Source organism: Porites lutea, chromosome 5 (genome assembly GCF_958299795.1).
Source record: "Porites lutea chromosome 5, jaPorLute2.1, whole genome shotgun sequence".
Classification (NCBI taxonomy): Eukaryota; Metazoa; Cnidaria; class Anthozoa; order Scleractinia; family Poritidae; genus Porites; species Porites lutea.
Genome location: NC_133205.1, coordinates 26240073 through 26257181, shown reverse-complemented (window position 1 = coordinate 26257181; position 17109 = coordinate 26240073). Strand labels below are relative to the sequence as shown.

General features: G+C 40.3%; 1 protein-coding gene across 1 annotated transcript; it reads left to right on the top strand.

Annotated features, from left to right (window-relative positions):
• The first annotated feature begins 2997 nt into the window (after positions 1-2997).
• On the top strand, positions 2998-16722 carry LOC140936908 (uncharacterized). The gene is made up of 9 exons (XM_073386411.1): positions 2998-3886; positions 6870-7038; positions 8404-8662; positions 10928-11155; positions 12658-12912; positions 14619-14804; positions 15369-15491; positions 16220-16351; positions 16511-16722. Exons 1-9 carry the CDS (start codon positions 3016-3018, stop codon positions 16700-16702), a joined length of 2415 nt encoding a protein of 804 aa, XP_073242512.1. The 5' UTR covers positions 2998-3015; the 3' UTR covers positions 16703-16722.
• Positions 16723-17109: the final 387 nt, after the last annotated feature.

Here is a 17109-nt window from a genome sequence, read left to right as displayed (position 1 = left end):
ACGTTGCATTAATTTATTCCGTAACAATTTGCCAACAGAAAACAAAGGATTGTGCACTTTCAGGGTGCTTCCAACATAAACTGCAGCACTGTTGTTTTTATCATTGATGTTTGCCGCTTTTCATAACCAGTCTCCTCTAATAACTATGCCTTAACAATATGTGAGATATTCATTGTTGAAATATTGGTCACGTGACCTGCAAATGATCGCTAACGGTCAAAGTGTTCACATTAAAACGGGGAAAGGAAATAAAAGAGCAGCAAATATTCCTAGGCAGCAGTGTTTTTCTTACGGCCTGGATATATTATTATGAAGTAAATAGCCCAGCATGTATGCCTAAGTGGAGCAATGATTACGAAATAAAGAAAAACAGGTCACGTGACTTATAAAAGACTTTAATATCTCTTAATAAAAATGCTTTAAACTAAGCTTATTCACTCTTCACTGTTGCATCCCAATGACCTTTGGTCTCCGAACACAGATTTTATTCATCAAAAGATAAAAGTACATATTTTTTGTTACAAATAAGTGTGAGAAACTTAACCGTAAAAAGTGTCAAAACGTAAAAAGTAAGAATTAAAAATCTAGTATATTACGTAGCTAATTCATATTTAAAATTTAAACGGTTAATAAAAGAGTTTTCAAAACGCATAGTGTTAATCTTAGGTTTAAAACAAGTTTATTTCCTAAGATTATAGTTGTAAGGTTTGACACGAGGAGCTACGAGGCATTATAGATAAAACTGGATGTCCTTTAGTGTTAGAAACTTTTCTGAAAATTTTACGGTCTTGCCTCTCCGAGAAATGGTAAACACTTTACGGGTTTAGACGTATATTTCCTTTTAAATACAGCGGTCGAAGAAACATTGCAGAGGTGTAAGATCGGACTCGGACGCAACGTAGACAGATAATGTATAGTTCAGTTTCGAATTAAAAATTACCGCTGAATACAAACATTTTGGACACATTCATACAGGGTTAACCTCGACATAAAGTAAAATATTCAGAAATTCCGGCAAGTAAGTGTTTGAAATTTGAATATAAACAATAGACAGAGTAATAAGCAAGTCTTTTTTTCTCGTTGGAATTTGTGCATAAGATATCTTCGAGTTCTTTGATTTATTTTTTCAGGGCAAGTTTGTTACTTGTCAGCTTGTTTGGGTTTTGACGTAGTGTCACCGGAACGAGTTGCAGATATCGCAAGATCACTTCTAGTTCTGTCGGCTAAAATAAATATTTGGGGCGGAGCGCAGGGAATTTGCGACGCTGAAGAATGTCGTAAACTTGCAGTTTGCTTCCGAAGTGAGGCCGGAAGTTGTTCGAGATATTTCGAAATCAGTTTTAAGTAAGTCAAGTTTACACAAGTTACGTGCCTTAATAGAAAAATTTTGGGACAGAAACGTGTATAAAGTTTGAGAGTGAAGAGATTGCTATTACTGGAGATTATTTGGTTTCGTAACCTTTGTGATAAGCATCATTATCATTGTTCTTCTTTTAGTTTTGTTTGGGAGGGTAGATATTTTTATACCCTTCAGTGTATTGTGTGTTATTGCGTTTCATAAAGTTTATGTCGCGATGTTGTGGAGATTGTGCATTTTCAGCAAGTTTTGTAAGGGAGAGTACTGATATTACAGGGGCACCCAACGTCAATTTTCGGAAAATATCTGTTCGGAAGACGATTTGAGATCTAGGATTTTCGGAACATTTGTTGTAAAATTTCTTGCTTGCCTGCCTCTCCTGGGATTTTCGAGCATATGAAAAATGCTATAATTGCCCATTTTTAACGGATTTTTACCCTAAAAAGGTCACCTAGAATTTTCGGGAGCCTTTTTTCTGGCTGGAATTTTTGAAAAGGTAAGTTTTGATCCCTATAACTTTCGGATCACTAGACTTTCAGCTAGGAAATCCGAACAGGTAAAAAATTTTTAGGGGATAAAAATATGCCCATATCCGGCTACCGTTTTAATACTAAAATACGTTTAACAATGCTATGTTTAAGTGGTTTTGAACTATATTCTCGTTGGGTGCCCCTGATGTTGGTCAAGTTGCTGGGGAAGGTGTGGAGTACATAAAAAAAGTGTACGTTGTTGCCGAGGAAATAAAGGAAGTGGAACTGAGATCTCGTCGTGCGCAATTTATTTATGACAGAAATTAGTAAAGGTAATAGCATGATTTGTAGCGATATTTGGCATAAATGCCACCAGTGATATTTCGGAATTGAGAAATTTGAGATAATTTTGAAATATCACGAGTGGTATTTATGCCAAATTACGTACAAATCATACTATTATTTGTTTAGTTTTGGTTTTCACAAGACGTCACTAATATTCAAACTACAAAACTATAGATCTTACGGAGATTTTACTTTCACGGTGTATTAAAGTAGCTGAGAACTAATTTTCAAACAAATTTTCGCTTCAAAAGGGCTCTTGGTTTTGTTGAATTTCTAAGCTTTTGCGTGACACAACAGAGTGACTAGCTGCTGTTTCTCTTCTGGGATAACTTTAAAAATCGTTGCTTTTTAGTTTGAGGCTTCGTGTTGGTGTTCTTATGTTCACCCACGAAAAAGAACTGAATTCAGTTCAGTTTCGAAACTCTTTCCATCATGCTTTGATCACGAGCTGTAATGTATCACGATTTGATTTTAGTCAAGGCCATGTGACCAAGAATCAACCAATGGCAATCCTTCTTTAGATGAGCGAAAGTCTAGGAATATAACAATACATTTTGTGTAAGGCTCATTACAAATTTAAGCGAGAAATGAAAAACTGCGGACGACGTACGGGAGCCTCAGTACTGCGTTGGGTCAGTAAGCCCGCAGCAAATCGGCATTGTCTTATAATTCTCTTTTGTAACTGGAATATATTCAAATGTTTGACCCCTGGTGAAACTATCAAAACAACTGTATTAAAATAAATGTTACTGATAGCATTAATGTCACGAAACATCCATATCCACGAGATCCATCAGCTTTAACTTTTATCATTTGCGTTACTCATCATCGGAGAGAGTAGCCATGTCGACGTCGGCCAAACCCGCGGAGCGACATGAAATGATAGCCGAGGAGTGGATACAATTCGAGCAGAACAAGTCAATGTTTTCCAAGTTCAGAATTCTTACAATTCTTCTCGCTGTGATTGCCGTTGTTGTTCTTATCGTGGGAATTGTGCTGATAGCGCTAGCAGCCAAGAGTGAAAAGAAAGATTGTCAAGATTGCAAAGAAACGAAAGAGGAGAAAGAACCTGGAAGCAGTGGCGGGCAAACCTCTACGTCTTTTTGTGAATACTCCGAGGAAGCCGAACGGATTGGGCTGGACGACATTCTGCTGCGTGCGAAGAAGAGCTATTATGAAAATAACCCCTTCCAGGTGCCAACTGATCCTGAGGCGACTCGAGATGAGATCAAGAAGATGTACATAGCTTACAACCCCAAACCAGAATACATCAAAAGTGTCACCGACGCTGCTCGGAAGCTACTGAAAGAGGTCAACGAAACAAAAGTAGATACTAACAAGCTGAAACCTCGGGAGAGGAAAGCTCTATCACAACTCAAGCATTTTCTTAAGACAGTGTTCGGACAGCCCTATGACATGAACTACTACACCGGACACTGGATGATGGGGCCAACATTTTTTTGTTACAAACAAGCGATCTGCAATGGTGGCAAACATTTGTCTTCCATGCTGAGGAGGCTAAAGCCTGGAAACTTGGAAGACGTGAAACTGATTGAAGAGAAGCTTAAAAGTCACAAAGAAGGTATTTTGCAGTACAAGAAAAATGTAATGATGGGAAAATTCCATGGAATGGTATACAATCAAGAGGCATGTGTCGGATCACGTAATGCTATAAGAGGATTTTATCTAAATATCGCTTTAAAGAACGAAACAGGTTTGTTCTTGATGTTGGTTAATAACTATTATTGTCTCCAGAATTAAAGGGTATTCTTCAAACACGGAATTTATGACAGCCGGTTACAGCCAATTTTACTTTCACCTGAAAGTCCTAATAGCTCTTTGAACCTTTTACTTCCAGAGTGAGCGATAACAAGTTTTGTATAAAGGCGATTTTAAGTTTGGAGACTGTGGACAGGGACCGCGGAGGGGGAGGGGCTGGTAGGGCCGCGGCCCCGCCACTTTTTTGCGTCCCCGCCCCCACTTTTTGCGATAAAAAGAAAAATAGTTAAAATAAAAAAAGGCTTGAAACAAGTTTTTTCCGTCTATATTCCGATATATTCTCTGTATTTTCTTTAATTTCAAACGCCAGGCATTTTGTGGGGCTCCTGTGCTTTTCGCGGTAATTGTGCCCCGGGGCCGACTTGCCCCTTGACCAAACGTCATACCTTGGCCACCCCTTCGCTTCGTTCGGCAGCGTGTTTTGTACTTCCAGCTCCGGCAGAGTCTTTTTATCAGTTTTATCAGACGAAATGAAGAAAATTACTAGCTTTTTCAAGCCAAACGAGGGTGAGTAGTTGTTTTGAGTTGATAAAAGTTTTATATTTTGTCTTTCTCCTTTCGAATCAAGGAAATATTCGATGGCAAGAAGAATTACATTACTTGAACAGTGAACGGCCATATAGTTAGAAATTTTTCAGATCACTTAAGTGTAGTATTTTCTATACTATACATAAATACATATGAGATCTCGCTGATACTCGCGCGAGATAAACGAGATGTCGTCAAGAATGCCGACCTATAAAGAGCAACAAATACTGGATAAAGTATGCAGAGTCACGCGACAGAAACAAATCAAATACTATGATTTTATTCCTTTTTTCGATTTTCAATATGAAAAAAATATTTTCAATTGTCAGCCCTCCCACTTTTCACCTTGCTCCGCGGTCCCTGGTGGATGAAACCCGGGGGATGAAATCCCATGGTGTGACAATTCAAATAAAACCTCTGGCAGATAGAGCTATTTATTTTTGCGAATTAAAACATTCCATCATAACACGTATGCTAACATAAGTGACAGAGATAAGAAATCTGTCCGTCAGAGACACTCAGAGACACAACGGGGTCATAAGAATGTGGGCGTATTCAGTGTAAAGGATGGGTCGCTGTACTTAGCAGGGAAGGGTCAAATTTGATGGCCGGTATCTTCAAGTGACGCCATGACAGTACTTTGAAACAACTTAAGGCCATTTTAGGAGCGAAAGACAAGACATTTGACAGACATTTTTTGTTTGCTTCACAGTTCCCCTTCTCAGTTGGTTTGAGTGGTCGTTTTCAAACTTGGTGAAATAGCCAAGAAATATGCCGGTTGGTCATTGCAATGTGGCCGCAATAATACTATAGGGCTTTCTCATAATAAAGTGTACGGCTTTTTTTGCTGGAACCAACCAAAGTAGCCGTATTGGCACCAGATGGCCGTGTGGCGGTGTTCCGCCGCTAGTGTAAAGGTAGCCTGGGTAGCTGGCGGTTTTTTTGGTTGTTTTTCTGCCCAGTGTGTGTTCGAGACATCCTCGAGCGGGAGTAGACGAGAAAACGCGCGAGGTGAATTGAGAAAACGAATCCTCACCCATTCCCCCATCGGTTCTCTTTTATGAAAAAGGCATCACTAAAGAAAGGCCAGCTACTCAGGCTAGTGTAAAGGCGAACAGAGGAGCTTTCAATACGCCATGCATTCGTTAATAGTAAACCCATCTGCAAAGGAAAAAATATTAATATTAATGTGCATTGCTGCCTATGAAAAAAGGTTGTTGGGACAGGAAGTTTATAGTTTAGGGGCATTATCAGGGGCGGATCCAGGATTATTTTTAGAAGGGGGTGCACTCGTCTCTTGCTCTACTTCAGCACCAATAAACCACATAGTTTTTTTTTTTTGCAGAATACCAGTTGTATTAGAAAACCGCAGGTCATCTCAGGGGGGGGGGGGGGGGGTGCGCACCCCCTGCACCCTCCCCCTAGATCCGCCCCTGATTATTATCACTACACGCGGCCAATCGACAAACTGCCATCTCTGAAACGCTCCTTTTCGCCGGCCAAACGGCAAAGTGCGGGCTGTAAGTGGAATTTGCAGCGCGCAACATGATTTGTATTACTTGCCCTTGTGTATTGATAATAATGATAATCACATGACTTTTGTCGGGCATATAGTTTATTTGTGTCCCTCGTAGCATTATTGCACCCTCGCCCCGCTCGGGCGCAAATGATGCTACTCGGGCCAAGAATAAACTATATGCCCTCCAAAAGTCATGTGATTGTTCTATTTACACCTACTTGAACTGCAATAGCGTTCATAGAAAAATGAAAAACAGGCAACTGGAAAAAGTTAATTAAATAGAAGCAAAGTAGGCACGCTCACTACATTCAGGGATCTTTTCTAACGAAAGAAAGAAGGCGAAACATCTTAATTAACAGTTTCCAATTTACTTTCTTTCGAATTAAGTGATGTGAAAATGTATTACTACGGCTGTCTTGAAAAAGTGTTTCGTTTTGTTTTTGTTTTTTGTACCTGGATGATGTTTTTGCAATAACCGTCTTGGATTTCAAATTAAGCGTAAGGAGAATGGCTCAACTTATTTAGCCGCCTAAACTATGATGGAAACAAAGTTGACTGTTACAGCCGGTTCAGTACCAGTCTCGTAAACGGAAACATTGTTGGTCCATATTTATTGTTCTTGACACCGGCAGTTGTCGCGTGCGTCTTTCAGTTGCTGATCATGACTAGCTGTCAATAGCTACTTCTCAGTCCGGATCTACACTTTAATGATGATTAAGCTATAGCCTGCGAAAGCAGGGCGGGGACTAGTCGGGGTTGAGACAAGCAACGACCGGAAATACGTCTGCGTTGGCAGGTCAGGCTAGAGCTGAAAATGTCAAGTTTTGAATATCTGTACGATGGCCATTTCACCATGTTCGTTATTTTACAGGTGTTCTGGAAGAGAGTTACGTGCGAGAAGTCCTCGACGGCGATTATTTCTCCAATATCACAGAAGAAATGAATACAACATGGAAAAAAGATCGTGGTAAATCTGTCAAGGAATCTCTAAATGAATATCTTGTGGAAAATGTGGGGAAACCGATGAGTCAGTTGTTGAGGTAATAATGTGATATGAGAAAGACGTAAAAAGCGTAACTCAATCTTGTGGCTTGCACGTTCGCTAGCGTTTCCCTAAGCCTTTTACTTTTATACTGGCCATTTTCAGGGGCACCCAGCGGGAATTTTGAGAAAAAGACTCGAAAACAATAACAGAGCATGAATAAAGCTTTCTGAAGCCATTTTAAGCATTTTGTGAGATTTCTGGGAAAAATTTATCTGTTCCCCACTCCCAGCAAGACTGGTGGAAGAGTTCCCAGCTAGCAAGGTGCACCTACAACCTGCAACCTGACTTACTGGGAAGCTTCCCAGCAGACGTATGTCCAGACCTTACTGGCTAGTTTGGGTGTGGTCAAAGGGCAAAATTCAGCCCTTCCGTTGGGGAGGGGGCGGGGGGGGGGGGGGGGAGACGATAAGAAATTGGGTGGGGACAGAGGTTTCTGACAAATAGCACACAGCAGCTATTCCACACATCAAATCCCCTCAGTCACCCTGCATTGTCTATTTCCCAGGAACACTTTTCTTTCCAAGGACATATTTTTTCCAAATCTCCCAGCCAGCAAAAATTGGCCTGTAGAACAGATATTTTGAGGAACAGATCCAATGGGTGCCGCTGCATTTAAGGTTGCTAGACTTGCCAAGACTCACGATTTTGTCGTGTGTCGCTCACGATTTCACGACCTATCTCACGCTCGCACAATTACTCGAAAAATAACGCTCCAAAAAAGTTTTGGAACTTTTGTAGGGTTCGCTTTTAAGGTTCGATAGCAAACTCAAAAGCGGAGAAATATTTTGAATAAAAACTTGATAAGGTGGATTAGCTGCCGTCTCAAAATCTGCCATCCTGTTGCATGAATTCTAGCTTACATATAAAAAGGCATTAAGAACTCTAAGAGGAAAACGCAACTAAAAAGCTTTGTGTGGATTCTTAAACAAGCAATAGTCAGAAGGCAATAATGAGTACAATCAAACCCCGCTTAATACGGACACCTCATTATTACAGACAGTTTGATTCGCACCTCGGGAAAGAAAGCCCTTACAGTTTTCCGCCTAAATTCAATCAGCTTAATATGGATCGCCCTGTTTAAGAGAATCCGGATTCCTGATTTTTCTTGTGGAATCTGGAATCCTGGGCTTTGGAATCCGGAAAACAGCTCAAGGAATCCGGAATCCTACTAAGGATTGGAATCCAGAATCCAAGTTCGATTGACAAAGACTGGAATCAAGTACAATGTACCTGAAATCCAAGACTGTCTTGGATTCCCTTATAAAGCGCGAATATGGACACTTTCTACGGCTCCTTAGTGTCCCTATTAAAGGGGTTTGAATGTTTTACGTAATTAAGGACTTTGCTGCCTTTCTCGCAGATATCTCGAGCATGACCATTACCGCCATTGCGTACCAAGTAACGTGTCCAGCGGATTAGCCACCCTACCATTGGATCATGTCTGGGTTGAAGGCAAAGAAAATAAGTCTTGGCCTACCAACAAAACCCTACCGAATGGTGAAATGTTGGATGGTAAAAAGGCGTACTCCGAGATAATGGCATTTTTCACTACTAATGAAATGACGCCGGATTATGTCAACAAATTAGGAAAAGACCAGTTGGAAAAGCTTTATCCACAGGTGAGCACTTAGATAAGGGTATTTATTAAAGAAAGGACCATAAAGGAGTTTGATTCCTAACCTGTTGTCCTTTCATTTTAAACGGGAGATTCCAAGAAACTCGGCCTTCTTGTTCTGCACTTCTTTGTTCAACCAATGACTGATAAAAACAGGATGAGACAAGCTTGATAAAGATGAATCTCGTTCACAGTTCTCCCCTCTGATTGTAAGGTTTTGGAGGACTGGGTACGAGATTGGCGAACTAAAGGTGCCTTGTGGGGAATATAACCTTCTAAGTCTGTGTAGCATCATCCTCATTATATACAACAATGGTCACTGCAGTTGCATTATATAAAGTTTTTTTGAAGTTTTTGATAACCAGTTATGTCATAGTTCGTAGTTGCCATAGTAACGTAATGACATCATTATGTATTTTTTTTGCAACTAATATTTCGGGAGAGTATAGCCATAACCACACGAAGGCTAATACGGTATTTGTCAGCCCTTTATCTGAACGTTGGATGTCGTCCCTAAAATGTTAATGATTAGAAACAACACACCATGGACGCCCGACCTATCCAATCGAACAAAACCGAACAAAAAACCAATCGAACCCAATCGAACTCCAATCGTTCGATTGGGTTGGGCAATCGAACAAAATCGAACACCTATTTTGCTGTGAGTTCGATTTTCGAACCAATCGAACCAATATAATCGAACAAAATCGAACAAAATCGAACTAATCCAATGCAATTGTCTCTTGACGCCTCAAACTGAGTAAAACACGTGGAATATAATCATTGTCAGCTTTTATTGAATAAACAGGAACTGAACATCATACTGCAAGAATGTCAATGTTCAAACAAAACAAAACAAATAAAAGGCAATTTCGATGACTGTTAAGGTACTGTGACTGTTAAAAGGAAATGCTTCTCAACAGAGAAAAATCGCACCATTTCAACAACAGCAACACAGGCAGTTGTGTTTAAAATTAGTATTATAATAAGCAGAAGGGACCTCGCTGCAGCCATTACTCTCTCCAGGTGTTCCAGAGTGGCCAAGAGTGACGTGGAGACGAGGAGAGCAGTCGCCAGCGTAACAGCAATAATGTCGGTAGAAGATAATTTTGTCAACATAGATGCTAAAAATAACAAAACAATTAGTAAAACAATTTTTTTCTTAAGATCAAAATCAACGTAGTAGGCAAGAAACTTGTAACTGTAACTTGTAACTTGTAACTGTTCGCGAGTGTCCGGTAAGAATGCTGTTTGCCAGCTTGTGTTGATCTTAGAATCACGCCCGGCGAAATTTATTCCGTTTGCCAGTTGTGCGGCGTCATCGGAAGAACGTTCGATTATACCAATCGTTCGGTAATCGAACGTTAGATTGGGTTCGATTACCAATCGTTCGGTAATCGAACGTTCGATTGTGTTCGATTGGCAAAATTTTATTGTGAATTCGATTATGTTCGATTGAGTTCAGCAATCGAACGATTGGTGTTCGATTGGGTTCGATTGCCGAACTGTTCGATTGGATAGGTCGGGTGGACGTTTGTGATGTTCAAAGATATAGGGCACGCTCAGCCCGTCCCTGACGGCATTCGAGATGCACTAGATGAAAAGAGTAGGCTCTCATTCTTCGTATAGTTTCCTGGCGGCCAAAATACAATAGTAAACGACAGTAAGAGGATGCAAGCTGCCGTAGAAGAATTAAAGCAAAATCATTTTCCTAGACGTCTACTCTTTTCTCTTCCACCTACTGTCTCGTAATCTCGTGGGGACGTAAGCCGCAATCTTTGCACTCGCTTTACCATCTATTAGAAATCTTCACAAATATAAACCGTTAATTAACTGCGTGGTACAAGACTGGAAGGCGATTGCAGGCGATATACAGTAAACTGCCGTTTATAAGTCCTTCGTAAGGGGTTTTAGAAGGGCTTACAAACGTAGGGGCTTAAAACCGGAATAGAAAAGTCGCTTCGAAACAAGCTATGGCAGTGCTGTTCAAAATGACGCTTTCAAGCTTTTTTAAAAAACGTCATGACAAATCGGATTCTTTTCAGTGCATTTGGAGGAGGCCTTATATCCGGTGGGGGCTTATAGTGGGATGTTTTTTTGTTGTTGCTTACAGGTAGATGGGCTCGTAACTAGGGGTGGAGGCTAGAGGCAGTTTACGGTATCAAACCAACTAACAAGAAACAACAAAAGAAATGCTTACCCTGACTTATAAGTATAACAGTTGTTGGGTTTAATTCATGTGAGTTATTTGCATGTTCTTTATATTCAGGCAAAGGAAATTGCTAAGAAAGTTACCGGCAAAAACAACGAAACTGAAGCCATCAAAGAATTCAGAAGCAAGTTAGATTCTTCGGATAATTTCTTCAATAAAGATCCGTTTCCTGACAATGAGTCAGATGCTCAAGCGCACGTGCGATGCAGCACTATCGAGGGAGCCAAGAAATTTTGTCCCATGAGATGGAAGGCTCTGCAAGGGTGGTTCAAAGAAGCTAGAATGGTAAGCTTATTTGTTTATTTTGTCAGAAGCAGACGTACAGGTAGAGAGAAACGACGACACAAACATAGAAATGTTTTTTTGCCGTCAATGATAAATATAATGCCATGGAGAATTTCGACTTTTAGTCTTGAACAGCACTGGAAAAAAATATCCTCTTTCTAACGTTAAGTCTGCCATTAAGTCAAGCGCGGCTGAGCGCAACGACTTCATAAGGTCCCGGATACAGCTGTTCATTGCCAAGGAAACCTAGACTACGAGTAGTCCCCCATTTGTCCTCTGGGATAGTAGAGCGAGCCAAACGCGAGCGCGCGTGAAAATCACCCAACGCGAGAAAAGGCGATACGCCTTTTCTCCCCACCGCGTCTCGCCTTTCTCGCGCAGTGATTTTCACGCGCGCCCGCGTTTCGCTCACTCTACTATCCCTGAGGAAAAATGGGGGACTACTCGTAATTTAAGGAAACCCGCGCTAGAAAGGAAAAAGGAAGGGGATTCAGGCGAATCTGCGTTTACCATTTTTATCTTAAGCTATGAAAAACATTAGCGTTGAATTAGAATAATGCAAAGCGAAATTAGCCTGCGAACAGCAGACGCACTTCCGGTCTCAGAAAATTTGAGTGGGACAAACAAGACTGTTTCTGAGCATGGATGATGTCAGTCACAGTCAACCAATCCAGAATTGTAGCCCAAAAGTAGAAAAGGATGCAAGCCAAGAAATTAAAGTGACTGTCATAAAATGAAAGAAAACTCCTGCTAAAATCTAGCCTCCCACGCAGGCGTTTTTAGGGAGCTCGTTTTTTATCCCTCCCCACAAAGGGATGAAAAACGAGCTCCCGAAAAAACGACCTCGTGGGAGGCTAGCCAAAAACATAATAGCCCGTAAACGTCCCATATATAGCCCCCGCGCCTCTAAACGTCTTCTACACTATGACGACTATGACGTCATTTACTAATTTCAGACAAGAGAACATAATAAGCAAGGCCATCAAATGCTCTTTCTAGCTCCTTCCGCCGCGAAATAATCTAGCCCCTGCAAGGACGTGCGGACAGACGCACTGCACTCTCACAGTATTTGCATCAGGTTACTGCGACGCAAAGGCTTAAAATTAGTCTCATCACAATACTAACTGTATTGCATCACAATCCGTTGAGGTATCATTATGCGTACGATGTTTGGTATGAACCTTCCCGGAAGAGAGGTGAAGGTGTTTTTCCCAAAATGGTAAGGCTTGACTGAAAATGAGAAATTTTTTGGAACAAGAACTTCGACAGAGGACATGCCCTTTGCACACACAAATTCAGGATATCTTAAAACTATTGGCCCGTCAGTTTTATTTGAGATGGTCATGGTAGAAACGAAGCTAACATTAACAGGCACAATTAAAAGAAATCAAAGACTTATTTGAAAACGGAGAATAAAGAGTGTATCCTAGCGGTATTATAATAAAGTCTGAGAAAAGATGAATGCTTGTCGTACTGAGGTTTTATGTTCCTTTTTTTTTCAGGCAATGAGCTTGCTGTATCCCAAAATAGTTGACATGTTCTACTTCGCTGGGGATAAACACTCGACACCTAACTGTCCAATAAAGTTACGCCCTAGCCTGAACCCGTCCAGTGGTATACAGAGTTATGACAACAGCGATCCAATGTGCTTAAAGCCTGCGTTTTATAATATTCCGTTCTTTTTGAGCAAGTTGGGTCCCAAGTTTTCTGAATGGAGTATCAATGCACATGAATCCCGGCCTGGACACCACATTCAGGTAAATACTTAAATAATCGTTAGTAAGTATGTCGGTAACAAACCTGATTAATTCTTGGGCTATTTTAAATTGCTAAAAAGAAATATAACATTGTCTTCAGCAGTTGCTATTGGTGATTATGAAGTCCTTCTCTTTCATGCGGTTCTTCTACGAGCTCGCTGAATTCGCAAGTGCTTGTTACTACCGAACATAACTATTGTAAAAGAATAGTACAACAAAGCCACCTGTGGCCTTGCTTCCCGACTTAGTGTGTTTTTGTTTCTCGACAGATAGACCACTACGGCCCAAAATTCAAGCAATATGGCCGCTGCTAACATATGCTCTCTTTACTTCTACACAAAATAGAAGCTTTTCTCTTTTTATTAATCCGATGACCCGGACGATGATCATGCTCTAAAAAGGAGATCCTGAATGTGTTTACATTAGCTCCACATTGATCCCGACACGTACGGACACCCGGCCCGAGCCGAGGTGCTTCAAAAATTCTTAAACGCATAAAAATTTAAGACCCATTGATCCCTGTGCTCGCTAGGATGCGATGATTCAGTCTTCTGTCACTGCAAGGCAGTTCCATTTATGATTTTTGGGTTGAGGTAATGCTCGCGCTTTGATTGGTCAGTTACCATTTACTATTTGCCCATAGGTGATCATGAATGCTTAGGAGGAACAGCGCGCAGTTAAAGCAGTAGGCGACTATATATTTCTTTTCCTCATGGTTTGCAAAGGTTTTTAACTTGATACTGAGGGAAGGTTTACGAAAGTCGTTTAAAAGAACATAACAATGGTTTGCAATCCACATGGAGAGGGAAAACTACGTACTCAGGCTAGCGAAATGAGTTTTTTGAAAGACCTTTTAGCAAATATAAAAGTGTTTTCTCTTTTGATTATGTTATAAAGCAAATGGAAAATGGCTCGGCGTGTACCATGAGTAATGGTTCCACTTGAGGGTTGCTAAGCACTCAAGAAGCAAGAGTCACTTGAGACGATAGCCTCTTATTTCTTGCTTTGCAACCTCCCACGCACAACTATAACTCAAAGTACGATTTTTTAAATATCATGATATGATATGTGATATGATTTATGATGTGATATTTTGTGATATATGATATGATCGATATTTAACAATTATTCCTAGAGCCCGAATGGGCTCTGAGTCAATAGCCCATGTTCGGCCTCATGGGCTATTGACTCAGAGGCCATGGGGGCGAGAGGAATAATTGTTTTAGTAAAATTCAACTAGTTGGTCAAAAATATCGAGAAAAAAAGAATTTTAGCTACTTAAAGCTAGACTTTAATCCTTTTTTTGCCGCCAAAAAGCGAGCGCTTTTCGCTACTAGTAGGCTATAACATATAGCCTTGATAATAGACCACTAGTTGGATTTTACTAAAAGGTATGATATAGTGGAATCTCGATATAACGTATGACCAAGGGACTGGCAAAATTTGTTCGCTACAACTAGGTTTCGTTATATCGAAGTTCTTTTTCATATATTTTACTTTGACTGGGGCAAAGAAAATCGTTCGTTATGCCGAGGACTTCGTTATACAGAGGTTCGCTATATCGAGGTTCGTTATATCGAGGTTCCACTGTCTGATATGAATTGATGTGATGTGGTGTGGTGCAATGTAATGTGATGTATAACGATATGACGTGACGTCGTGTGTTGTGATGTGATATGATTTATGGTATAGTTGATTGGATTTAGATCCAAGGAGCTACGGAACATTTTAAGGATACCTGTGGCGGTGTAATTGGTTGGTTAGACTCCAAGACATCTTATACAGCATTCACAGAAGGCTGGGCTCTGTACGCTGAAAATCCACTGATTTCAGATGACACAGATGTTTATGAAAACGAACCAATGCAAAAATATGGCATGTTGAAGTGGCAGGCAAGTCATGTTGAAATGAGAAAACAATAAGGAAGTCTTTACGATTTTGAAATTGTTTGCTTGGCTCCAGTTGTCTATTTAGACTCAAGTCCTTTGATATCGTCTAAATAAATTAAAAATAAATTTCTGTCATTTACCCTCGGGGGTATTTATAGCATTAATGCTAGTGTGGCAGAGCAAATTCCTGAAACAAATAAATTAAATCGAGAATCCCAACTGGCCGGGGGCGAACCATTTGGCTATTTTAATACAAGGGTGGCGGAGGAGTTGAACTCGGGACTACCGCGAACAAATCCAGCTAGCGGTCAGGGCGGGACTTGAACTCGGAGCCTCCGAATTCTAACCTCTCGGCCACGCTGCCTATATTATATTTGTCCTATAATCTCCTCAAACGCTAGTTATTTTATATTTAATTTATTTTAAAGAGAGATAACAAGATGAAGTTGGGGGAGGGGAAATGTATTTGATAAAAATAAAAATTGAAACGAAAAAAACATTGCCTTTTTTGGTGAATTCTAGCCATTTATTCCTTCCAAACACTTTCTGTGATTTCTTAAGTATTAGATATGGAGGGCGGTACGGCTGATTGTAGACACAGGCCTGCATTATAAAGGGATGAAGAGAGACGAAGCTATCAAAATGTTTGGAGACTATGCTTGGGATGATTCAGACTTCACGCAGAAAGAGGTAGGAACAGTCAGTTATGTAGTTGTGATGGTGATTATTGTGATAGTATGATGGTGATGATAATAATGGAGGTGATGATGGTGGTGGTGATGGTTAATGATTGTGGTGGGGATGGTGGCGACGATGAGAGTGAGAATGATGATGGTAATGAAAATGGTAGTGAAGTTGATAAAGGATGGTGATGATGTTGGTAGTTATGATGGTAGCAGCGATGGTGGTGATGATGATGATGATGACGATGATGATGATGGTTTTGATTGTAATGATAGTGACGGATGATGACGATAACGAAGATGTTAATGTTGACGACTGTGACGATAACTATTGACTTGACGATATATGATTCAGCCAAAAAGTAGAACGTTTTCATGCTAGTAGTTACTTTGTGTACCAACCATCGCATGACCAGTCAATAAGGCAAAAAATCCTTTTATAAAACGTCGTTATATTGGTGATTTAGACATGTTTTGACAAGATATTTCTCTGTCAAGTAAAGTCACAAATGATACTGATGACGACGATAACCGTGATGGTGATGATGATAAAAATGATGATGTTGTAAATGACGATGACAACGGATGCTGATGCGTTAACAATGTGTTGGCGGCAATGAATGATGGCAATTATCGAGGATAAAATGATGATGTCAATGTTGACAGTTTAGAGACCTTGCACAGGTTCAAATCAATTCGTACCTACTGTTAATACATCATTCCCTTATTTATCAGGTTACTCGTTACCAGGGCTGGCCGGGACAGGCAACAGCCTACATGGTTGGAAGGCTAGGAATTCTACAAGCTAGAGAGTATGCAACCAATGCTTTGGGAAAAAAATTTAGTCTCAAGGATTTTCATTACCAGGTAGATTGATCGGTAGTATTTTAGGATTTGAAACCCACTCACTTAAAGACCAGTATCCGCCAGGCCACTGGCGTTCACAACATACGTTGCGATCACGTTCAGTTTTTTACGTAGGTTCATCACGTCGCAACTTCTTTCTATTTTTTTTCATATCCCGAGGTTTTGTCACAAGGATCTTCACCTCTTGCTTTCCTCGACGAACACATTAAGAATTATGTCGAGTGCGTGAAGAAACCAGACAAAGAAGGTTGTTTCAGTATTCTGACTCCTCCCAAGAGAACCTCACCCAAGAATGGCGATAAGAAACCTGGAAAACAGTTTTATTTTGAAACAAACAGGCATTATGCTTAATATAAGATGATTTGAGATTACCCTGAAAATACCTTGGAGAAAGAATTTCCGTGTTATTCTGACAGGAGCTGAAGCTATGAGCTTCTAACTGGGTAACCTTTATAAAGAACCAGGGGTCATGATCATCTCCTTTAATTTATTTGATATTTTTTAGGATATCTTGATTAGGCGCAGTATTTACAGTTTACTAATCATTTAAAATTTACTAATTGAAATCATCGACATACGTACTAACCCCTACAGTTGACGAGATGTCTGTCATATAAAGCTATTTCGAGAAAGGTTGTCGGAAAAAAATGCACACGGCAATCTCGAAAGGTAATATGGGATATGATCAATACACTGTTTCTGACACTGTAGCTGTCGAACCTACTTTTGCTGCTCCGCTTTAGCACTCGGAAACGTAG